Source organism: Cervus canadensis, chromosome 29 (assembly GCF_019320065.1).
Source record: "Cervus canadensis isolate Bull #8, Minnesota chromosome 29, ASM1932006v1, whole genome shotgun sequence".
In the NCBI taxonomy this organism is placed as follows: Eukaryota; Metazoa; Chordata; class Mammalia; order Artiodactyla; family Cervidae; genus Cervus; species Cervus canadensis.
In genome coordinates, this window is record NC_057414.1 from 44,294,584 (window position 1) to 44,315,898 (window position 21,315).

Consider the following 21,315-nt stretch of genomic DNA (forward strand, 5'->3'; position numbering starts at 1 on the left):
GGGGGGTCTCTCTCCATGTGACCTGGGGCAGGGGGTTCTCTCTCCATGTGATCCAGGGCAGGGGGTCTCTTTCCGTGTGATCTGCGTAGAGGGGGTTCCTCTCTCTGTGTAATCCAGGGCGGGGGCTCTCTCCGTGTGATCCAGGGTGGGGGGTCTCTCTCCATGTGATCTGTGGGGGGTCCTCTCTCTGTGTGATCAGGGGTGGGGGGGGCTCTCTCCGTGTGATCTGTGGGGGGGTCCCTCTCTCTGTGTAATCCGGGTCGGGGGTCTCTCTCCATGTGATCTGGGGCAGGGGGTTCTCTTTCCATGTGATCCGGGGCGGGGGGGTCTCTCTCTGTGTGATCTGTGTGGGGGGGGTTCCTCTCTCTGTGTAATCCAGGGCGGGGGCTCTCTCCGTGTGATCCAGGGTGGGGGGTCTCTCTCCATGTGATCTGTGAGGGGTCCTCTCTCTGTGTGATCGGGGGTGGGGGTGCCTGCCTCTTGCATGCATGTGATCCAGAGTGGGGGGATCGTCAGTTGTCCAGAAGCCCCTCCACGACAGACCCGTGCCCCCTCCACCCCCAGCCTTCTGGCTCCTTGCCACCCAGACCCTGAAGGTCACTCCTCACTGCTGCCACATGCTTCAGGGACACGTTTTGGGTGCCTCACTTGCATGAGTCAAGTCATGACCCCTCAGTCCCCAGATGATCCTGGCGAAGGCTCCCCAAGGAGCCTGGTTCCCAAGACCCAGCGCCCAGGCATCATGGTCAGCAGGGGCCATGGCTCAGATGCATCAGCAGTTACAAAGGTGAACACACTAGGTATGGAGGGTGGTTAACTGACATCTGCAGGAAGTGGAACCAGGTCAGCTGAGGAGCCTGGAGCCACCAGCCCTCACACACACGAGGACACCAGCTCCACCTATGTGATGCCGGAACCCAGGACGCCTGTTTCCCCTGGCCGTGTGTCCAGCTTACAGGACAGCCATGTGAGGACACGTCACACCACCGGCTCCCGAGAGAGGACGGGCCTGTCTGTGAGCCCCCGCCGGTGTCAGGGCTCAGGATATGGACATGTGATGATGTCCCGGTGGAGAAGGCTCAAGCCTCTCACTAAAGGCTGAGCATCTTCCACCAAACAGCACTGTTTAGTATAAGGGCATTTCATATCGCATTTCTTTCTTAGAAATACATGAAATTACAAACAAAATGCACAGCCCAGCCTTTCACGGGTGGGGACCTGAGCAACCCTGCAGTGCCAGACACTCCTGGCTGACCCGCCAGACACACATGTCAGGAGGTCTGCACAGCAGGAATTCAGCTTCTGGACCCTTCGTGTGGATGAGCCCGGCTGTGACTGTGGGCTGGTCCTATCTGAGAAACAAAACCCAGGCAGCTGAGCCAGCACAGGGCCCTGAAAGTACCCGCACGACCCAAGCAGGTGGGGCCCCGTGTTGCATCCTAACCTAGACTTTCTCTTTCCGTCCATCTGTCCTCAGAGAATTTTCACAGAATTTACTTGTAGTTTTATTCTGTGAAAGAAAGTCCACGAAAATCTATGAAAAATGTAAAACCGAAAGTTAAACCGCTTCCTTTTGCACTTCCCTCCTGGGATGAGGTTCCGGGTTCTGTGCAGTCAGCAGCCCCAGCCGCCTGCCCACTGCCCAGCTGGTCTGGCTGCTGGGGTGGGGGCTCAGGGCGGCCTCCCCACACCCGCACTCCCGGCCCTGGACTCTAAGCAAGGACCAGGGTCTCCCCCACACCCCCCAGGCTCAGAAGGGGGATGGCAGAAACGATGGTGGGCACTGGACAGGCAACCACAGGGGCACACAGGCTGGCAGCTCCTTAGAGAGTGAATCTGGAGCCACCATGGGACCCAGTGGCTTGGCTCCCAGCTTCACACCCTAGAGAAGTGACAACACACATCCATACAGACAGCTGTGCACGAATGTCAGAGCACGTTCACCGTGGCCAGAAGTAGAAACGCTGAGAACGTCCACTGATGGCAGAGCGAAAAAGTGATGGGGCGACTGGTATTTAGTCATAAAAAGGAGTGAAATACTGATCCAGGTTACAGTGTGGATGCATCGTGGAAACACTCTGCTCAGGCAAAGAAGTCAGACACAAAAGACCACATCCTGTGTGATTCCCGTTTCCAAGAAACACGCAGAACAGGCAAAGCCAGAGACAGGAAGCGGGTGAGTGTAGTCGGGTCTGGGTGGGTGGGAACAGGCAGTCAGAGAGAAAGCAGGCAAGTGCAGTGGGGACCTGAGGGTGGGTGGTGGTGGTGCTCACAGGTCCGGGGTTTCCCTGGAGGTGAAGAGGCCTGGAATCGATGGGGACGGCTGAATGAGTGTGAACAAGCTGCTGGACTGTGTGCCTTAAAGGGTGAATCCTGCAGCCTGCGCACCGCATCTCAGCAAGAAAAAGAAGACGCTTTCATTATGCATGTTAGGGATTTTTCTAAAGTATAAGATCATAAATATGTGAACATGTGAACACACGAAAATAACTAAGACTGAAAAAAAAAAGAATAAGACTGGTTATAATGCAAAACCAGATACAAATAAATATTTAAAAAAGAAAAGTAGTAAAATGCTTATACATGTGAAATATGCAAATATTAAATGATTAAAAAGTTGGTCTCTGAGCAGCACGACACCATCGTGGCTCAGGCACACAGCCTCCCAAGCCGAAGAGAAAAAGGAGCAGCCTGCAGGCTGACCTCCCAACAGTCACCACGGAGCCAGGAGGCAACGATCTGAGGTCTGGAAAGAGAGGAGAGCAGGCAGGAATGGAGGGGGCCTGGTTGGGGGAGGCCCTGGCAGGTGGGGCAGGAATTGGCGGGGCGTGGGGGGAGGATGCTGAACCTGGGGTTGGGGGAGGGAAGGGTGTGGGCAGCAGGCTGAGGCTGGAGCTGCAGATGGCCGGAAAAGAGGAAAGCGGATGGACCGGTGCACGGTGGCCACAGGCTCTGGCCGTCCCCAGGGAGCCAGCACGGGGCTGAGCCAGCAGAAACAATGGGCGAGACAGCTGGGCCCACAGTGCCCCCATGCCCTCCAGGAGAGCCTGAAACCCCCACGTGAGAGCAGCAGCAAAGCCACCCCTGTCCTCCAGACCAGGCCTACAGACACGTCCAGCAACAGAAACCGAGACAGACCCCTGCACGACGGCTGGGAGAGCAGCCAGCTCAACTGCTTTGGAGGACCAAGTCCAGCACTTCCCAGGTGAGCAGACAGAACCCAGCAGAGCTCAGAGCTCCTGCCTGGAATCAAAGTGCCTGGAACTAGCAGGAGCAGGGTGTCCCCAGGTGCAAGGGGAAGAATGAACACAGCAGATCCTGAGACAACCGGAAGGTCAGAATCAGCCAAGACCTCAGAGAGGCAACGGTGAAGATGGTCCGTGAACCAGGGGAAGAGGCAACCGCGCTAAGCGGCCCTCGGGACTAATCGGAACAGAGGAGCCTCCAAAAGACACAGGCGGGTTTTCAGTCCACTGCCTCCTGGCTATGACAGTCCCCCCAACCTCCCCTCCAGATTCTGCAAACCTCAGCAAAACAAAAACATAATTAATACTCCGATAAAACCTTCTTTCCTCTTGTCTACAAAAAGTAGTGCTAAAATGAAAAACTTTTTAATATAGATTTGGTGAGAAAAAAACAACATGACTCATTTACAAATAACCGTCCACAGCTACTGCAACCAGGAACACCCCTTGCTGCCCGCTCTCAGCCGGCCCCGGCCACTCGAGAGGGCTCCGGGCGCCAAGCAGCCGCCCCCACGAGGGCTGCGGGGTTGCTGGGGGCTTAGGGCCCTTGTGCTGCAGGAAGCGCTCTGGGCCCAAAGCTTCCAGACCCTGAATGTGGGACGTGAAGTACCCACGACAGCACCTCTGGGGCAAGACGCAGGCGCAGAGCTGGCCTCCTGGAGGGGCAGATGCCGGACGACGCACAGCCGGCCCGCCCGCTGCCCCGAGAGCACAGCAAGGATGCTGCTCCATCCCGTGACTGTGTCACAGGAGACGCTTCCCCGGGGAGGCTGCCTAACTGGACGTGCACCGTCTGCCACAGGTGGAACGTGTGTGAGAGCCGAACGCCTGAGGGGGACGCCCGCCCTCGCCAGCAGAGAAGCTTCACTTGTGTGTGCAACACCAGCGCCCCTGCCAGGGAAGGCGGGCGGGCGCTGCAGGCGGGCGCAGACCCGCAGCGCGGACAGTACCTCCTTCCTCTCGGCGTCCGCCTGGGCTCTGGCCTGGGCCGCGGCGGCCTCCCGGTAGGAGCTGGCCTGCTTGGCCTGTTCAAACAGCGTCTTCAGTTGCTGCGCGGTGCTGAGCAGGGAGTTGACCATCTCCTCCAGGTACAGCCAGCTCCGCTGCTCCGACACTTCCAGCCCGCTGACCACCGCGGGGGAGACGGCTTTGGTGGGGGTGGAGGGCGGCGCCGCCAGGGCCGGCAGGGACGTCAGCACTAGCCCGAGGGAAGCAAAACAGAGCAAGGAGTCAGCAGGTCGCCTGGCTCCAAGGGACCTCCGTGTTCTCATCGAGTCTGGTGCAGAGCGCAGGCCTCGAGGGGACCTAAGATGCTGCAGGTGCAGAGATGCCCTCACACCCCGGCTCCCCCTCCAAGCCCTACTGTGGCTACAGCTACCCGACCACGGACGGCGTGCCAACTGCAAGCAGGAGCTGAAGCCTCCTGGTTTCATTTCTGCTCACACAGAAACCTTCAGGGCCTTCTGTGGGCATGGGGGTGTTGGGGCACAGATCAGGGCTGGCAGGGGGCAGGTTCCTCTCAGCTACAGAAGAAATCACAGGGGTGGAAAGGGAACCTGGTGCAATGCTGACTCTGGACACGATGTGGAGACTCACACTTTGGATGCAAGAGGCCTGCCCATCTCTGTCCTGAGAGGCCTGGGCAGAGATGCCCCGGGGGAGATGTGTGCACCCAGGCTGTGCTGTGCATGTCTGCCTCCTCCAAGGAAACGCCCTGACGGGAGCACCGGCTGAGTCCTTGGTGCAAATGCCCCACCAAGGCCCGTTTCCAGACCCCAGGTGTAACCACTAGACAAGAGCTACACGAGATGCACGGTCAGCAGTCAGGAGCCAGACCCATAGAGTGGCCAGACCTCAGCTGTGAACCCCGCCCCCCAGGAGGGCAGGGGCCTAGAAGGACAGGACCCTGAGACAAGCCTCCAGCCCTTGCTGCGCTGGACATGAGGGGACAGGCAGTGTGACAGGGCAGACAGAGGGGGCAGCAGCTGCTCTCAGGGGCCCCGCAGGCTAGAGCAGGACACACCCTGACACAATCACCCCAGGAACAGGCTGCACCGCCCTGAAGAAAACAGGAAGCCATGAGTCCACACTGGAACCAGTGAGGAGCAAGTAGGCAGGAGTGCAGAGACATGGGTGGACACCCCCGAGGCTGGCCGCAGCCCGCTGGGGCTCTCCTGGGGCTGGGGCTGGGCTTTAGGAGATGTGTTGGGGGAGGCAAGTACTGACAATCACAGACACACACACACAGGGATGTCCTGTCAAGCTTCAGGCCAGCGAGTCACAAACACGCACACTCTCACACCTGAAGCTGGCGGGACAAGTGTCCTCAGACACTGACCCAAAGCAGGATCGCAGGTAGAGGCTGCCCGGATTCTAGGCTCTGCAGGGCCCAGGGCACCAGGTGAGCAGCCTTGCCCCACCCGGAATCGGGCAGCAGCTTCCAGTCTACAAACACAGGACTGCCTCCCCCGACCTCGGGAGCGGGCTTCCTTCACTCACCTATTTTGGGATGAGACGTCGGCAGTGCGGCCTCGGGGAACGGTGCGATCTGGCAGCTGTCCTGATAACCGGGGTAGTGGGGCTCCGGGTGGCCGACCCTGCACGGGGGCTGCACGCCCGCTTCCTGCACTGTGCGGAGAGGGGCACCACGTCTGTGACCCCGCTGCTGCGCGTCCAGCCAGGCAGCCCCCGAGCCCACACGTGGAGGAAGTGGACTGTAGGGACGACTGCGCTGGGGGCCCAAACGGAACCAGACCCAGAACTGACGACCGCGCGGGGGGCCCCGACGGAACCAGAACCAGAACCGACGACCGCGCGGGGGGCCCAGACGGAACCAGAACTGACGACCGCGCAGGGGCCCAGACGGAACCAGAACCAGAACCGACGACCATGCTGGGGACCCAGACGGAACAGAACCGATGACAATGCCGGGGACCCAGACAGAACCAGAACTGCACAGGACTGGGTGGGCTTCTGCTGCTCCTTTCACTCCCTGACGTGGCCTCAGAGTTTACAGATGCACAGGGCGCCTCTGCCCGCTGGCTCTCTCTACAGTCCACGAGCGGCCTTGGCTTTTCAGGTCCTGGTCCTGCCACCACCAGCCACGCCCCCAGCCCCCACCCCCTCCTTCAGGGTCTCCGTGGCTCCTGCCGGTGAAGGGGGAGCCTCTCGGGGCCAAGGCTCCAGGGCTGAGACAACTTGCCTGTGGCCCCCGCAAAGACGTCGCCCTGGGCTGGACTCTCCGAGATGACAGCGGTGGCCTCCACAGTGGACGCCCGGTCAAAGGTCAGTGCGCCCGAGGTAGTGATCTGTCCTGAGGGGGTCACGGTGACTGCAAGGGCAGGGCAGCTGTCACTGCACCAAGCCAGAAACCCAGCGATGGGGCGGGGGTGGCATGGGGTGCGCATCAGCGCCTGGGGGCCCCCAGTCCATCTCCGCAGGGCAGCGCCCGGCGCCAGTGAGGGCAAGGCCCACCCCCCCAGAGGCAGCTCCTGCTGTTGGATCCTAAACACACACACGCGTGTACCCTCTCTAAGGAAAACAGTCTCATCAAAGCTGAAGAGAAACAGCAGCCCCGCCTCCCAGCATCTCGGAGCTCCGTGTCCTCTGGGCCAACCAGCCCCCGAGGACCCGGGTCACCTTGCCCACCGCCTCAGGAGCTGGGTCGTGGACAGTCTCTGAGGACCCGTCAGCCCCCAGACCTTCCCTCCCTTCGGGTCTCCCCCGTCCCTGACACCGTCTCGAGGTTTCAGGAGCAGGGGCTCCTCCCTCAACTCCCACCAGCCTCGTCTACCCGCCTGGGGTGTACGCAGCCTCTGAGGGCAGGGGGCTACCAAGACCCAGACCCCCGGGCTTGGCATGAAGCCGCTGTGGAGGAGAGGCAGGGACCCAGGAGGCCAAGGGGCCTCTGGGAGCAGGAGCTGTGCCATTTTAGACCCAAAGCCCTTGGCCACACGCGTGGGCAGGATGTGCTCAGCGCATGCGTGGTGGCAGCGGCCCCACGGACACTCACAGGTGGTGGCGGCAGTGGCGGGGAGCAGGGTGATGTTCTTGGGCGCATCCTTCTTGACAGGCGTGGCCGGCAGCTCACTCTCCTTCTTGCGCCTCTTGTAGGGCACGAAGAGCCTAACAGGGCCGCTCTAGGGGGTGGGGGTCAGAGTGAGAGAGGGAACCTCCCCAGACTCTGTCCCGATGGACGCCCTGCCCAGGGACACGCCGAGCTCAGCTCCCTTCACCCCAGTGCCTCGAAGTAACAAAAGAGGTGCTTTCAGGGAGAATGAGTGAGTAGCAGTGCTGCAAACAGTGAGCATCATCCACACCAGATTTTTTAGGAATTCCCAGAAGACAGAAAACAAACGGGGACCAAAGAAAAAGGGAGAGGGGCCCATGAGAGCAGGGGGCGCCCCACAGACCCAGACACGCAGGAGCAGAGGCCCTCAGTGGGGCAGGAAGGCAGGACAAGGGGAAGGTTAGGGAGCCTCCCGGCTTGTGCCCGAGACCCCGTGGGCTCACTGGCCCTTCTGCTGCCCTTTCGCATGTGTGGTGGACCCAAGTGTGGACTTTCTTCTCAACCCCAGGATTTCCGCTGGGCTCCTCCCTTTTGTGATTTTCTCCACGTGATGAGACGTTGTTGTCACACCTCCTGGGCTGAACTGTGAGGTCCCAACCAGCAGTGTGGCTGCATTAGGAGTAAGGAGGGTGGGGCCCTAACCTCATGGGATTAGTGTCCCTGCAGGAGGAGACACCAGAAAGACCCCCTAATTGCCACATGAGTGAAAGCCTGCAGGCCAAGAGGAGACCCTGCCAAGAGCAAGCCAGCACTCGGACCTGGGCTGCCGCCTCCACAGCTGTGAGAAAGCCCACAGGTACTACAGCTGCCCCGGGCGTGGTGCCCGGCTATGGTACCCAGGCCATGGTGTCTGCCCCGGCCCCGGCCCCGGCCCCGCAGACTGAGACGGAGACCAAGACCCCTACTGAGAATGCTTCCACTCTGCAGACACAGAGCCTGCCTGGAAGCCCCACCAGCTGCTGCAACGGGAAGTGTCTACTGCCTGCTGCTGTTCTTCTGTGGGGCTCACACATCCCCGTTCCTTTACATGTCTCGTGATTTCTGTTGAAGCTGGACATTCTGGGCGCTGTACTGAGCCACAGTGCAGATGGCTGCTCCCCCCAGGCTCCCCGGCTGCAGGCCTGCACAAGCCGCCCCCTGCGGCCCCTCCGGCCAGCAGCAGTCAAGCTGCTGCACCAGCTGCTGGCTCTGCGGTTTCCAGCCGACTGCGCTACCCTCTGCAAACGGCCATGCTGTGGGATCCAGGCACCTGGGGCTCTGTACTGGGGGCTTTTAGGACACACCTAGAGGAAATGCCCCAGGCAGTCATTTAGCTGGCACCCGCCCCACACACCGCCCCATGCGGGGCCTGGGCAGCACTCACGGCCATCAGCCTAACTCCTTGGTCCTATCGCTGCCTCCGCCGCGGGGACCTGCATTGCGTTGGGTACGGGCGAGCGGGGCCGGACGATGGGGCCAGGGGCCTGGAACAGAGCTTCCCCTCAGCCAAACGGGCACACGGGGAGGGAACAGGCCCTGGCTCACACACCAGACTCACAAGATTCTCCTGAATAAAAATATTTTTTACTGTATGCCCCCAGGACAGCTTTTAGACATCTTAAGCAGGTTTTTTCCATTGTTTTGCCAATGAGGATTATGTCTCTGGGGAGTTGGTCCATGGGGCTCTGCAGACCACCATTCCTAACGTGGAAGCCAAAATGTGTCCATTTGATGAAGGAGACATACGAGATTTTATTTCATGGGTTGCACCTTTGGTTCCATGTCTAAGAAATCCCAAGTCTGACTTGAGATCACAAAGATTTTCTTCTAAAAACTTTAATTTTGTTTTCAACAAATCTGACTCTAGAATCCACTTTTAATTCATTTGTATATAAAGTATGATGTCTAGGTCAAGGGTCACTTCTATGCCTATAGTGTCCAACTGTCCCCACACCTTGTGGGTCCGAGTGTGGGTGACTGGTCTGCCCCTAGATTGATGGGCCCCCCTCCGCAAAACCACACGCTCTCTCCCAAGGACACCACTCGACAAGTCTGGGGGTCCTGAGCTGTGATCCCTCCAGCCTTAGTCTTCATCCTCAAAGCCATGCTGTAATCCCATTCCCTCTGCCTTTCCATAAAAACCTTAGAATCCTTAAAATCCTGCCAGGACTGTGAAGGGAGCCATGTCAAACCTGTAGACCCCTCTGGGGAGAAGAACACCTTCCCCACATAGAGGCTCCCACCCCACGGGTCCAAAGCATCCCTGAGTTCTCTTCTGGCAGCTTCTAGCTTTCAGCATCTAGGTTCCGCCCCGCAGGTGACACCTCAGGGTTCCGGCATTTGCAGAGACCACAGACAACCCTGCTGTGTGTTCCACGCTTTCTGACGGGGCAAACCTCCTGCTCTGCTCCTTTGACCCCTGCAAGACCTCCAAGAACATACCTGCTGGTCCCCCCAAGAAAACTTTAAAAGCATTTTATTCTCACACAGATATCCTGCTGGGTAATTCTTCGGCCACCTGATGCCAAGAGCCGACTCTCTGGAAAAGACCCTGATGCTGGGAAAGATTGAGGGTGGGAGGAGAAGGGGGTAACAGAGGATGAGATGGTCGGATGGCATCACCGACTCACTGGACATGAGTTTGAGGAAACTCTGAGAAACAGTAAAGGACGGGGAAGCCTGGTGTGCTGCAGTCCACAGGGTCACAGAGAGTTGAACAAGACTTAATGACTGAACAACATTCTATTAGAATCACGTGTAATCTGTGTACAAACTAGACAGCTTCAGAATATTTGGTTTTCCCAGTCAAGAACGTCTCTCCAATTGTGCTTTCTTCCACAGCTGCAAATAGTTAACCAGATGAGCAATCGAACTTTAAAAAGAAGGACTTCCCTGGTGGTACAGTGAATGAGAACCTGCCGGCCAATTCAGGGGACACGGGTTTGATCCTTGGTCTGGGAAGATTCCACAAGCCGCGGAGCAACTAAGCCCATGTGCTACAACTCCTGAGCCCGTGCACTGCGACTGCGGAAGACTGCGTGTCCCAGAGCCCTGCTCCACAGTGAGAAGCCACCACCCACTGCAGCTGGAGAAAGCCCGCACAGCAACGAAGACCCAGGGCAACCAAAACTAAATACATTTTTTAAAAGTACTACAAAAAAAAAAAACTTTAATGTTTTCTTAAGAGGAAACCTCATGAAGCAGGTTTTCAGTTAATTCTGAGACGTTTAAAAATCACACTCAACAACAGAAAGACCAAAACAAAGCTGGTGGCTCACACATCACAAACTGGCGTCACACTGAGAGCCACTCAGCAAGGTCAAAGCCGGTGAAGAGGCCCGCCTTTAAACGGTCGGGGGTCAGGCCGAGGGAAGACTTCAAAGGCATTAAGTGTGCTCTACACTAATCAGTTCAGTGTAGCCTTTTTTACAAAATGATGTCAAAAATGCAAAACGTAAACTAGCACCTTGTCATCACCATTAGAAAACGGGGGCCGAGACTGTGACATCACGGAGGTTTATTTTATCTAAGAAAGTTCCCTTCAGGCTCTCCGAGCAGTCCTAGGGCCCACTGAGGCCTCAGCCATCAGAGCAATATCCGAACGACAGAGTCTGAGGGGAAACTAAGGGGGAAGCAGCCAGAGAGGAGCTGACGGGACCGGGGGCACTCACCAGGGTCATGTCATCACAGCAGGCGGCACAGGTGCAGGAGGCTGCGTGAGGGTTCAGGATCCCATCCTGGGGATTGGAAGACACCGCGACACGGAAGAAGGTGTGAGACACCGCGACACGGGAGAGGGTGTGAGACACCGCGACACAGGAGAGGGCATCAGAGACACCGCGACACGGGAGAGGGTACCAGAGACACCGCGACACGGGAGAGGGTACCAGAGACACCGCGACACGGGAGAGGGTACCAGAGACACCGCGACACGGGAGAGGGTATCTGAGACACCGCGACACGGGAGAGGGTACCAGAGACACCGCGACACGGGACAGGGTACCAGAGACACCGCGACACGGGACAGGGTACCAGAGACACCGCGACACGGGACAGGGCGTGAGACACCGCAACACGGGACAGGGTTCAGAGACACCGCAACACAGGGCAGGGTATCTGAGACACCACGACACGGGACAGGGCGTGAGACACCGCAACACGGGACAGGGTTCAGAGACACCGCGACACGGGAGAGGGTACCAGAGACACTGCGACACGGGAGAGGGTACCAGAGACACCGCGACACGGGAGAGGGTATCTGAGACACCGCGACACGGGACAGGGTTCAGAGACACCGCGACACGTACCAGAGACGCGACACGGGAACAGGGTCAGAGAACCAACCACGCGCACGGGAGAGGGTACCATGAGACCACAGCGACACGGGACAGGGGTTCCAGAGACACCGCGACACGGGACAGGGTAATCAGAGACAACCGCGACACGGGAAGAGGGTACCAGAGACACCGCGACAACGGGACAGGGTCAGAGACAACCGCGACACGAGAGGGAGAGGTATCGTGAGACCACCGCGACACGGACAGGGTTCAGAGACACCCGCGACACGGGACAGGGTTCAGAGACACCCGCGCCGGGACAGGGTATCAGAGACACACGCGACACGGGAGAGGGTATCAGAGACACCGCACACGGGAGAAGGGTACCAGAGACACCGCCGACACGGAGAGGTACCAGAGACACCGCGACACGGGAGAGGGTATCTGAGACACCGCGACACGGGAGAGGGTACCAGAGACACCGCAACACGGGACAGGGTTCAGAGACACCGCGACACGGGAGAGGGTATCTGAGACACCGCGACACGGGACAGGGTTCAGAGACACCGCGACACGGGACAGGGTTCAGAGACACCGCGACACGGGACAGGGTATCAGAGACACCGCGACACGGGAGAGGGTATCAGAGACACCGCGACACGGGAGAGGGTACCAGAGACACCGCGACACGGGAGAGGGTACCAGAGACACCGCGACACGGGACAGGGTTCAGAGACACCGCGACACGGGAGAGGGTATCTGAGACACCGCGACACGGGAGAGGGTATCAGAGACACCGCGACACGGGGCAGGGTATCAGAGACACCGCGACACGGGACAGGGTATCAGAGACACCGCGACACGGGAGAGGGTACCAGAGACACCGCGACACGGGAGAGGGTACCAGAGACAACCGCGACACGGGAGAGGGTACCAGAGACACCGCGACACGGGAGAGGGTATCTGAGACACCGCGACACGGGAGAGGGTATCAGAGACACCGCGACACGGGACAGGGTTCAGAGACACCGCAACACGGGACAGGGTTCAGAGACACCGCAACACGGGGCAGGGTATCAGAGACACCGCGACACGGGACAGGGTATCAGAGACACCGCGACACGGGAGAGGGTACCAGAGACACCGCGACACGGGAGAGGGTACCAGAGACACCGCGACACGGGACAGGGTTCAGAGACACCGCGACACGGGAGAGGGTATCTGAGACACCGCGACACGGGAGAGGGTATCAGAGACACCGCGACACGGGGCAGGGTATCAGAGACACCGCGACACGGGACAGGGTATCAGAGACACCGCGACACGGGAGAGGGTACCAGAGACACCGCGACACGGGAGAGGGTATGAGACACCGCGACACGAGACACCGCGACACGGGAGAGGGTACCAGAGACACCGCGACACGGGAGAGGGTACCAGAGACACCGCGACACGGGAGAGGGTATCTGAGACACCGCGACACGGGAGAGGGTACCAGAGACACCGCGACACGGGAGAGGGTATCTGAGACACCGCGACACGGGAGAGGGTACCAGAGACACCGCGACACGGGAGAGGGTACCAGAGACACCGCGACATGGGACAGGGCATCGAGACACCGCGACACGGGAGAGGGTACCAGAGACACCGCGACACGGGAGAGGGTAACCAGAGACAACCGCGACAACGGGAGAGGGTACCAGAGACACCCGCGACATGGGACAGGGCATCGAGACAAACCGCGACCACGGGAGAGGGTAACAGAAGACAACACCGCGCGACACGGGAGAGGGCGTGAGACCCGCGACACGGGATGAGGTACCAGAGACAACCAGCGACACGGAGAGGGTACCAGAGACACCGCGACACGGGGAGAGGGTACGCAGAGACAACCGCGACATGGGACAGGGCATCGAGACAACCGCGACACGGAGAGGGTACAAACACCGCGACACGGGAAGGGTACCAGAACAACAGCGACAACGGAAGAGGGTCCAGAGACAACCACGACACGGGAGAGGGTACCAGAGACAACCGCGACAACCGAGAGGTACCGAGAACCGCGACACGGGACAGGGTACCAAGAGAACACCGCGACACGGGAGAGGGTACCAGAGACAACCGCGCACGGGGAGGGTACCAGAGACACAGCGACACACGGACAGGGTACCAGAGACAACCGCGACAAAGGACAGGGTATCAAGACAACGCGACACGGGGAGGGACCGAGACACAACCGCGCAACGGGACAGGGCGTGTGACACCGCAACACGGACAGGTTCAGAGACAGCGGGCACACAGGGCAGGTAATCTGAGACACCGCGACAACAGGGAGAGGGACCTGAGAAAACCGCGAAAACACGGGAGAGGGTGTGAGACACTGCGACACAGGAGAGGGCATCAGAGACACCGCAACACGGGAGAGGGTACCAGAGACACCGCGACACGGGAGAGGGTACCAGAGACACCGCGACACGGGAGAGGGTACCAGAGACACTGCGACACGGGAGAGGGTACCAGAGACACCGCGACATGGGACAGGGCGTGAGACACCGCAACACGGGACAGGGTTCAGAGACACCGCAACACAGGGCAGGGTATCTGAGACACCACGACACGGGACAGGGCGTGAGACACCGCAACACGGGACAGGGTTCAGAGACACCGCGACACGGGAGAGGGTACCAGAGACACCGCGACACGGGACAGGGTACCAGAGACACCGCGACACGGGAGAGGGTACCAGAGACACCGCGACACGGGAGAGGGTACCTGAGACACCGCGACACGGGAGAGGGTACCAGAGACACCGCGACACGGGAGAGGGTACCAGAGACACCGCGACACGGGAGAGGGTACCAGAGACACCGCGACATGGGAGAGGGCGTGAGACACCGCAACACGGGACAGGGTTCAGAGACACCGCAACACGGGGCAGGGTATCAGAGACACCACGACACGGGACAGGGTATCAGAGACACCGCGACACGGGAGAGGGTGTGAGACACCGCAACACGGGACAGGGTATTAGAGACACCGTGACACGGGACAGGGTGTGAGACACCGCAACACGGGACAGGGTATCAGAGACACTGCGACACGGGACAGGGTATCAGAGACACCGCGACACGGGAGAAGGTGTGAGACACCGCGACATGGGGCAGGGTATCAGAGACACCGCGACACGGGACAGGGTGTGAGACACTGCAACACGGGAGAGGGTACCAGAGACACCGCGACACGGGACAGGGTATCAGAGACATCGCGACACGGGAGAGGGTGTGAGACACCACAACACATGAGAGGGTGGCCCATAAGTGAGATGACAGGGCCAGGTTCCAACCAGCTCCACCCTGACCCCCTGTGAGGATGGAACCCATCATTTCCAGAACCTCTCTGCATATGTCATCCACCTCTCCCATCCAGGGAGTATGGGCGTGACGACTCTGCCAACCCCAAGAGCTAAACTGGAAACAGGAGTGGGGACCCTATCCCTTTGGATAAGCTCGAGGAGAGACACGGTTGGTGTCTTTCAAAAAGTCACGAACAGAGTTACTCAGTCTTACTGTGTCTCTCCCCCACATACGTTATTAAACTTCCGTTTGATTTTCTCCCGTTAATAAATAAACTCATGTGCACTCACTCAAACGGAAGCTATGTTGCCTCATCCATTCCTCATCCTTGCACAAGGTACCGTGCAAATGTCCTTAACATCCCATTTGAAACATCAGCAAACAAAAGGTTAAGCAACTTGCCCCAGGTCACACAGCAAGTGAGTGGAGGACTCAAACCCTGTCTGTCTGACTCTGGCCTGCCGGCCTTGAGAGCCCCATAGCCGACAGCGTGGGAGGCAGGTGGCAGGCGGTGGGCGGTGGGAAGGCGCATGCTGGGGTACCTGGATGAGGCACTGCAGGGGCCGCCCTGCATAGCGGATGCTCCTCTTCCAGTCTTTGCTGCTGGCCCTTCCTGCCATGGCTTCAAACTCGGTGGGGCTGTACCAGTTCTCCCCCTGCTTGATACAGCGACCCCGGCCTCCTGAAAAGACAGGCCACCTGCTGTGGTTCCTGCTCACGCCAGGCCAGCTGCCCCTTGGCACCCCGCTGTGAACCCACACCAGTAGGCATTGTGTCTGACCACCTGCCCAAGCGTCCACCTGCTGCCCTGGGCACCATGCGCTCGACCACCTCCCTCATGGAGCTGATGACCTTGCCCACTTGCAGAGCTTCCTGCCGACCGGACACCAAGTGGACCCAAGACCTCAGGAAACAAGGGCCAGCCCTACCGCCTCCTAAAAGTGCCCATTTGCTTAACTAGTCTATGCCATTACAGCCTTCCTTGACCCCAGCTGCAGAAAGAAGGCCACCCTCAAAGGAGAAGCAGTGGTCTGAGCCCAACCCAGCTGGGTCCACCCCTCACTTACCTGGGTCCACCCCTCACCCACCTAGGTCTACCGCGCTCAGGCCCATCCCCCGCCCACCTGGGCCCACCCACATCCCCGGGCCCGCCCCCTTCCTCCCGGGCCTGGCCCCGGCCCCGCCCCCCGCCCACCTGGGACCACGCGGGCCCACCCACATCCCCCTGGGCCCGCCTCCCGCCCACCGGGGCCCGCCCCCTTCCTCCCGCCCCGCACCCCGGGCCCGGCCCCGCCCACCTGAGCCGAGCCTGCTCTTGTACAGGGTCCCGCTGATGTTGCGGCAGCGCACGGGCAGCTCGCTGTCGTAGACCGACGGGTCCCAGTTGTACTTGGTGCCCCCCTTCTCCTGGCCGGGAGCCAGCGGAGTCGGAGGGGACTGGGGGCCTTGAGCAAAGAAAGCGCCGCGAGCGTGAGAGACCCTGAGCGCAGCCTGGACCTCACGGAAGCTCACGGGTCCTCCTCAGCTCAGCACCCTGCCCCCCACAACTCTGGGCAACTCTCACTGCCTGGAACATTTTCTACTTAAACAGTATTCGATATTCGAGTTCCCCACAAAACACAGAAGCTCACCCAGGAATACACTCCAGCGGCCTAGGGGGCGCTTGGCCCCAGAGGCCCGGAGCGGGCGGGCGGTCAGTACCTGGGGTGAGAGGGGCTGCGGGCGCCTTCAGCCCGGCGGTCTCCACGATGCTGCCGTCCGTGTGCACGACGATGAGCGTGGCCTTCTCGGGGTTCAGGCTGTCCCCGATCTGCAGGGCTGTCCTGCCTGACTGCAGGACAGAACACCCACTGTCTCAGGGACAGCCGTGGCACCCCTCTGAACCAGGCTGTGGTCCCCCTGACAGGTTCCAGCTGACACCGCCCCCAGGGGGTACCCCTTCCAGACGCCGAGCCAAGACCAACCAGAGGCGAGGTCTGTGTGACCCCAAGCAGACGCTCACATGGCGTGTCCAAGTTGGGGGATAAACACGCTTCTGGCCCAGGAAAGGCCTGCCCTTCTGCCCCGGAAGCTCTCACGAGGTTACAGGTCTCAAGGGACGGTCTCCAAGAGGCCAGCTCCATTGGTACAGGAGCCAAGATCCACTTGGTACGGGACCCCTTCTCATGCCCCAAGTCCCACCCAGAGACGGGGGCCTCCCAACCCACACTGCCCACAAGCCTCCCCGGGGCCTGTATGCTGCTGTGACCTCAACTGCCTCCCCAGGGCCAGCGAGACGCCCCATTCTGCCCATGCGGAAGCTGAGCCCACCCCGACTGCCCCCAGGCACACCTCACAGCCTCGCCCAGACAGCCCTGCAGTGGACTAGGGACCCAGGCGCACCCCGCACACCAAGGTCTGGGATGCGCTCCTGCTACCACGCTGAGACGGAAACAGCGAGTCAGAAACCTTCGCTCCTCTCTGAAAACGTTGCCTTCACAGCAGAGGAGGTGAGGAGTTGACTGCGGGGTTGAGGGCCCTCACCCATGGGCGCACACACACACTGGCCTGCTCTCACAGACCTGCAGGGTCTCTGCCTCAGTAAGGGCGTCAGCCCTGCGTGAGTGTGAATCGCTGGACTTGTGCGACTCTGGAGCAGAAAAGCAGAACGTTTTGTGCTGGTCCAAGAGCCACAAAGGGTCTTTCTATTGAGGAAGGTGGGATGCACAGACACTTGAGCTGCCCTCTCACTGTTGGCGTCCAGGAAGGTCACACCAGATTCGGGGCCTTCCTGTCCTCAGAGACCTGCAGGGTCTCTGCATGGACTCGGGGTGCCCTAACTCCCCAGCCTTCTGGACCAGAGAGCCTACTGTTGGGTTGGACACGCCCGAGGCGCGGAGCTGCTGCCTGGCTGCCGGCTGGTGTCTCCAGGCAGCAGAGCATATAAACCCACATTCTTAAACCTGCGTCCCCGTGGCCCTCACCGTCCTGCCACCCTCACGCTCAGGAGCGAGCTCTCTGTCCGTCACTGTCCCAGTGACAACTCTGCTTTCAGGTGTACACAGTCCAGGTGTGCTCCCCGCTTCCCCCCGGGCGCTCGGTGGAGGGCAGGCTCAGGGTCCCCGGGGAATGGGCCGTCCTCCTCGGGCCAGAGTCGCCCCCGTGTCTTACCAGCACGTGGCCTGAGAGCGAGGCGGCATTGGCCACAGACGTGGTGAAGACGTTGTCCGCCGAGGCACCCACATTGGCTACTGTCACGGTGGTCACCTCTGCAACACAGGAGCCTGACTCAGCACCTAGCCAAAGCCAGAGGCCACCAGGGGACAGGGTGGCGGGCAGTTGCCACGGCAGGTCCCTGAACTGCCAAGGGAGGCCTAACCCTGGGCATGAAATGCCCGACCAATGTTTCTAGACCACAGTCTGATCGACCTGGTCCTTCCAAGGACATGAGGCTACCTCTCCACCCCCGCAGAGCCTGCCACGCACAGTGAAGACCCACTGAGCCAGCCACAGCTCTGCCAAACTGCCATGGCCTCCTGCTTCCTCCTAGGAAAAAAAAAACAAACCAAACACCCAGAAGGAGCTTCTCAGATCCCAGAGTCCCCTCCCCTGTTGTGGAAACCCTCCCAGACCAGGGTCAGCACGGTTCTGGCTGAGGTCTAGTCCTCCCTCCCCCTCCATCAACTCGACCTGCCACTGATCTCTTCTTCCTGAAACCCATCAGACCTGCTGGTGCCCCCCGCCCCCAACATGGAGCCTGGCCCCTCCCAGCAGCCTGCACACCCCACCTCCCTGCACCCCACCGCCGCTCACACCTGGCTGGCTGCCCTGACAGCCCCCCCATCAATGCTCGCCCCACTCCGGGGACAGCACTGTGTTCCAGAATGCCCCGAGCCTAGGTGGGGCTGTTCCTGGCGGAGGTGCTCAGATTGACAGAGGGTGTCACACAACCTGTCCACCTGCACTCACTGAACTGCTCTGAAAATCCCTGTCCCCCGTGTGTCTTCTCCACCGTTTCCCAGGGAGCCTGGGGCTAAGGGGCCTGAGCCCCTCCTCAGGTCTACACACCTGGCCTGCAGCCCAGAGGAGGCAGCCTCAGCCCAGCACAGTGTCCTGTTGAGCTACCGAAACCCAGGAGTCACCTGACCTCAGCAACTCACAAAAAACAAGTTTTAACACACTCAAAAAACACAACTATAAAACTTTGCAAGAAAAAAAAAAAACACCTGACACTGGGGCTTCCCAGGTGGCTCAGTGGTAAAGAATCCACCTGTCAATGCAGGAGACATGGGTTTGATCCCTGGTCTGGGAAGATCCCACATGTGGCAGGACAAGTAAGCCCAAGCACCACAACTACCGGGCCTGCGCTCTAGAGCCCAGGAGGTGTAACTACTGAAGCCCTCACACCCTAGAGCCGAGCTCTGCAAAAAGAGAAGCCGCTGCAGTGAGAAACCTGTGCACCACAGCTAGACAGCAGCCTCCACTCACAACCAGCGGCAGTGAAGCAGCAGCAAAGCCCAAGCAGCAATAAAGACCCAGCAAAGTAAAAAATAAAAAATTTTTTAAAAAAATCTGATGTCAATACATTTCTCTGATGATAGGACAAACAGCATCATATTTCTTTTCTGCCTTGAGAAAAATGTGCGCAAAAATAACATAAACCTGAAGAAAAACCTAACTATTCAAGATCTCAACATTAAACCAGTTTAGCAACAAAAATGGAACCCTTATTTAAGGGCCACAAATCCTTCTTCCCATGCTTCTGCGAGAATCCCAAAAGACCACAGCACAGGCAGACCAGAGGCAAGGCAGGCAGCAGGGGAGCTGGCCCCACCAGCGCCTCCAGCCCAGATAAACGCAGGAGCACCTGGATGCGGAGGCCGCTGTCCAGTTCTGAAACCCACGAAGTTCCTTCTGGAAGGAGAGCCTCAGGACACTCCCCAGGGGTTCCAGCGCCTGGTTCTGTGGGCCAACCGGGAGCCTCGTGTGGGAGGGACCATCACTTGGGAGTCTCTATCTCCATCGGGATGGTGCCCCAGGGAGGCACAACCTCTAAAGGGCGCTTGGGGGCGTGGCTCAGGAACCTTGAGAATGAGCATGTTCTGTTCATCAGCAACAAAAACGTGGAAGGGAAGACCCATCAGGGAAACGGGGGGGCGGGGGGGGGGCATGGGGACAGGCCAGAGCGGGGACTGAGGAACAGGGTCATGGCCTCCAGAGCCACTGCCCCCAACGCTTGCAGGCCCGCCCTGGCTTGAGCGCGCCTCACTCCCCAGGGCTCGAGTCCCATCTGGACCCGGCCAGCAGAATTCTAGATGACCAGACACGCCCATCCCCGCGCTCCTCCAGGACAGGACCTGGGTCTGACCCCCGTGTAACCAGCAACCAGGACATAAGGAGGAGAGAACGGGCAGGGCAAGAAGCAGGTGCTGAGAAGGTTCCAGAAGGAACGCAATCCTGAAAGGAGGGAAAGGCGTTCAGGGAGCAAGTGTGCGGCAGAACAGGGCCGGGGCGCTCCCCGGGGTAGGTGTGCAGGGACCACCGGGCACACGACGTGCGTGCGCGGGTGCGCTGGGCGGAGGCAGGGCAGGTGTGAGCGGGTGACGAGAGCGCGGGGCGGGCGCGCGGCAGGTGCGGGCAGGTGGGCGCGAACCGCGGGCGGCCGGCACTTGCCTGCGAAGGCGGCGGCCGCGGCGGCCTCGTCGGGGCCGGGTAGGGCCTCGGCGCCCATGTCCATGTGCCCGGGCTCGGCGGCCATCACCGCCACGGCCGTCACCCGCCGCGTCTCGCGCTCCGACTCCGAGTCCCCGTCCTCCTCCGAGTCCTCGTCCCTGCTGAGCACCGGCTCCTCCGCCTCGCCTCCCGCCGCGGCCGCGGCCGCCGCCGCCACAGCGGCCGCGGCCGCCACCGCCGCCGCCTCGGCCAGGCCCAGCTGCTTGGCGGCCGAGTCCGAGTCCTCCATCCGGACTCCGCCGAGCCCGCCCGAAGGCTCCGGCCGGGGCCGCCCGAAGGCCGGGACGGAGCCCGAAGCGCGCCGCCCGAGGAGGCCGCCCGAGTCGGGCCGAGCCGAGCCGAGCCCTCCAGAGGAGGGTCGCCCGAACCGAGCCGAGCTGAACCGAGCCGAGCCGAGGCCGCCCAAGGCCGGCTGCCGAGTCGAGCAGGCGCCACCCGAACAGGAGCCGAACCGGCACGAAGAGGCCCGGTCGAGCCGAGCCGAGGCCTGCAGTCCAGAAACGACGAGGGCCGACGTGGGCCGAAGTGGGCCGAAGTGTGGAGCCGAGTCAGGCCGAATTGGTCCGAGGCCGCCCGAGGGTTTCCGAGCGGCTCCGCGCCAGACCTCCTCTGCGCTCAGGAGGCCGAGCCGGCGTGTCCCCGGCCGGCGAGGGCACCTACTGTGAGGCCGACTCCGCCGG

The 21,315-nt window shown here is 60.4% G+C and overlaps 1 protein-coding gene across 4 annotated transcripts in view; it reads right to left on the reverse strand.

Moving 5' to 3' along the window:
* DEAF1 (DEAF1 transcription factor) overlaps positions 1 to 20,977 on the reverse strand; it is a 28,591-nt gene extending 7,614 nt beyond the window's left edge. Inside the window, exons 1-10 of one of the 4 annotated variants that reach the window (XM_043451251.1) lie at positions 20,576 to 20,977; positions 18,074 to 18,171; positions 16,625 to 16,754; positions 16,222 to 16,368; positions 15,466 to 15,605; positions 10,965 to 11,030; positions 7,258 to 7,384; positions 6,448 to 6,576; positions 5,745 to 5,873; positions 4,196 to 4,443 (exon numbers count right to left, since the gene is read on the reverse strand). In XM_043451251.1, the coding sequence (XP_043307186.1) occupies positions 4,196 to 4,443; positions 5,745 to 5,873; positions 6,448 to 6,576; positions 7,258 to 7,384; positions 10,965 to 11,030; positions 15,466 to 15,605; positions 16,222 to 16,368; positions 16,625 to 16,754; positions 18,074 to 18,171; positions 20,576 to 20,864 (1,503 nt within the window). In that variant the 5' untranslated portion in view covers positions 20,865 to 20,977. The remainder of the gene's footprint in view (positions 1 to 4,195; positions 4,444 to 5,744; positions 5,874 to 6,447; positions 6,577 to 7,257; positions 7,385 to 10,964; positions 11,031 to 15,465; positions 15,606 to 16,221; positions 16,369 to 16,624; positions 16,755 to 18,073; positions 18,172 to 20,575) is intronic. The other 3 variants (XM_043451252.1, XM_043451253.1, XM_043451254.1) reach the window with 3 other exon arrangements.
* Positions 20,978 to 21,315: the final 338 nt, after the last annotated feature.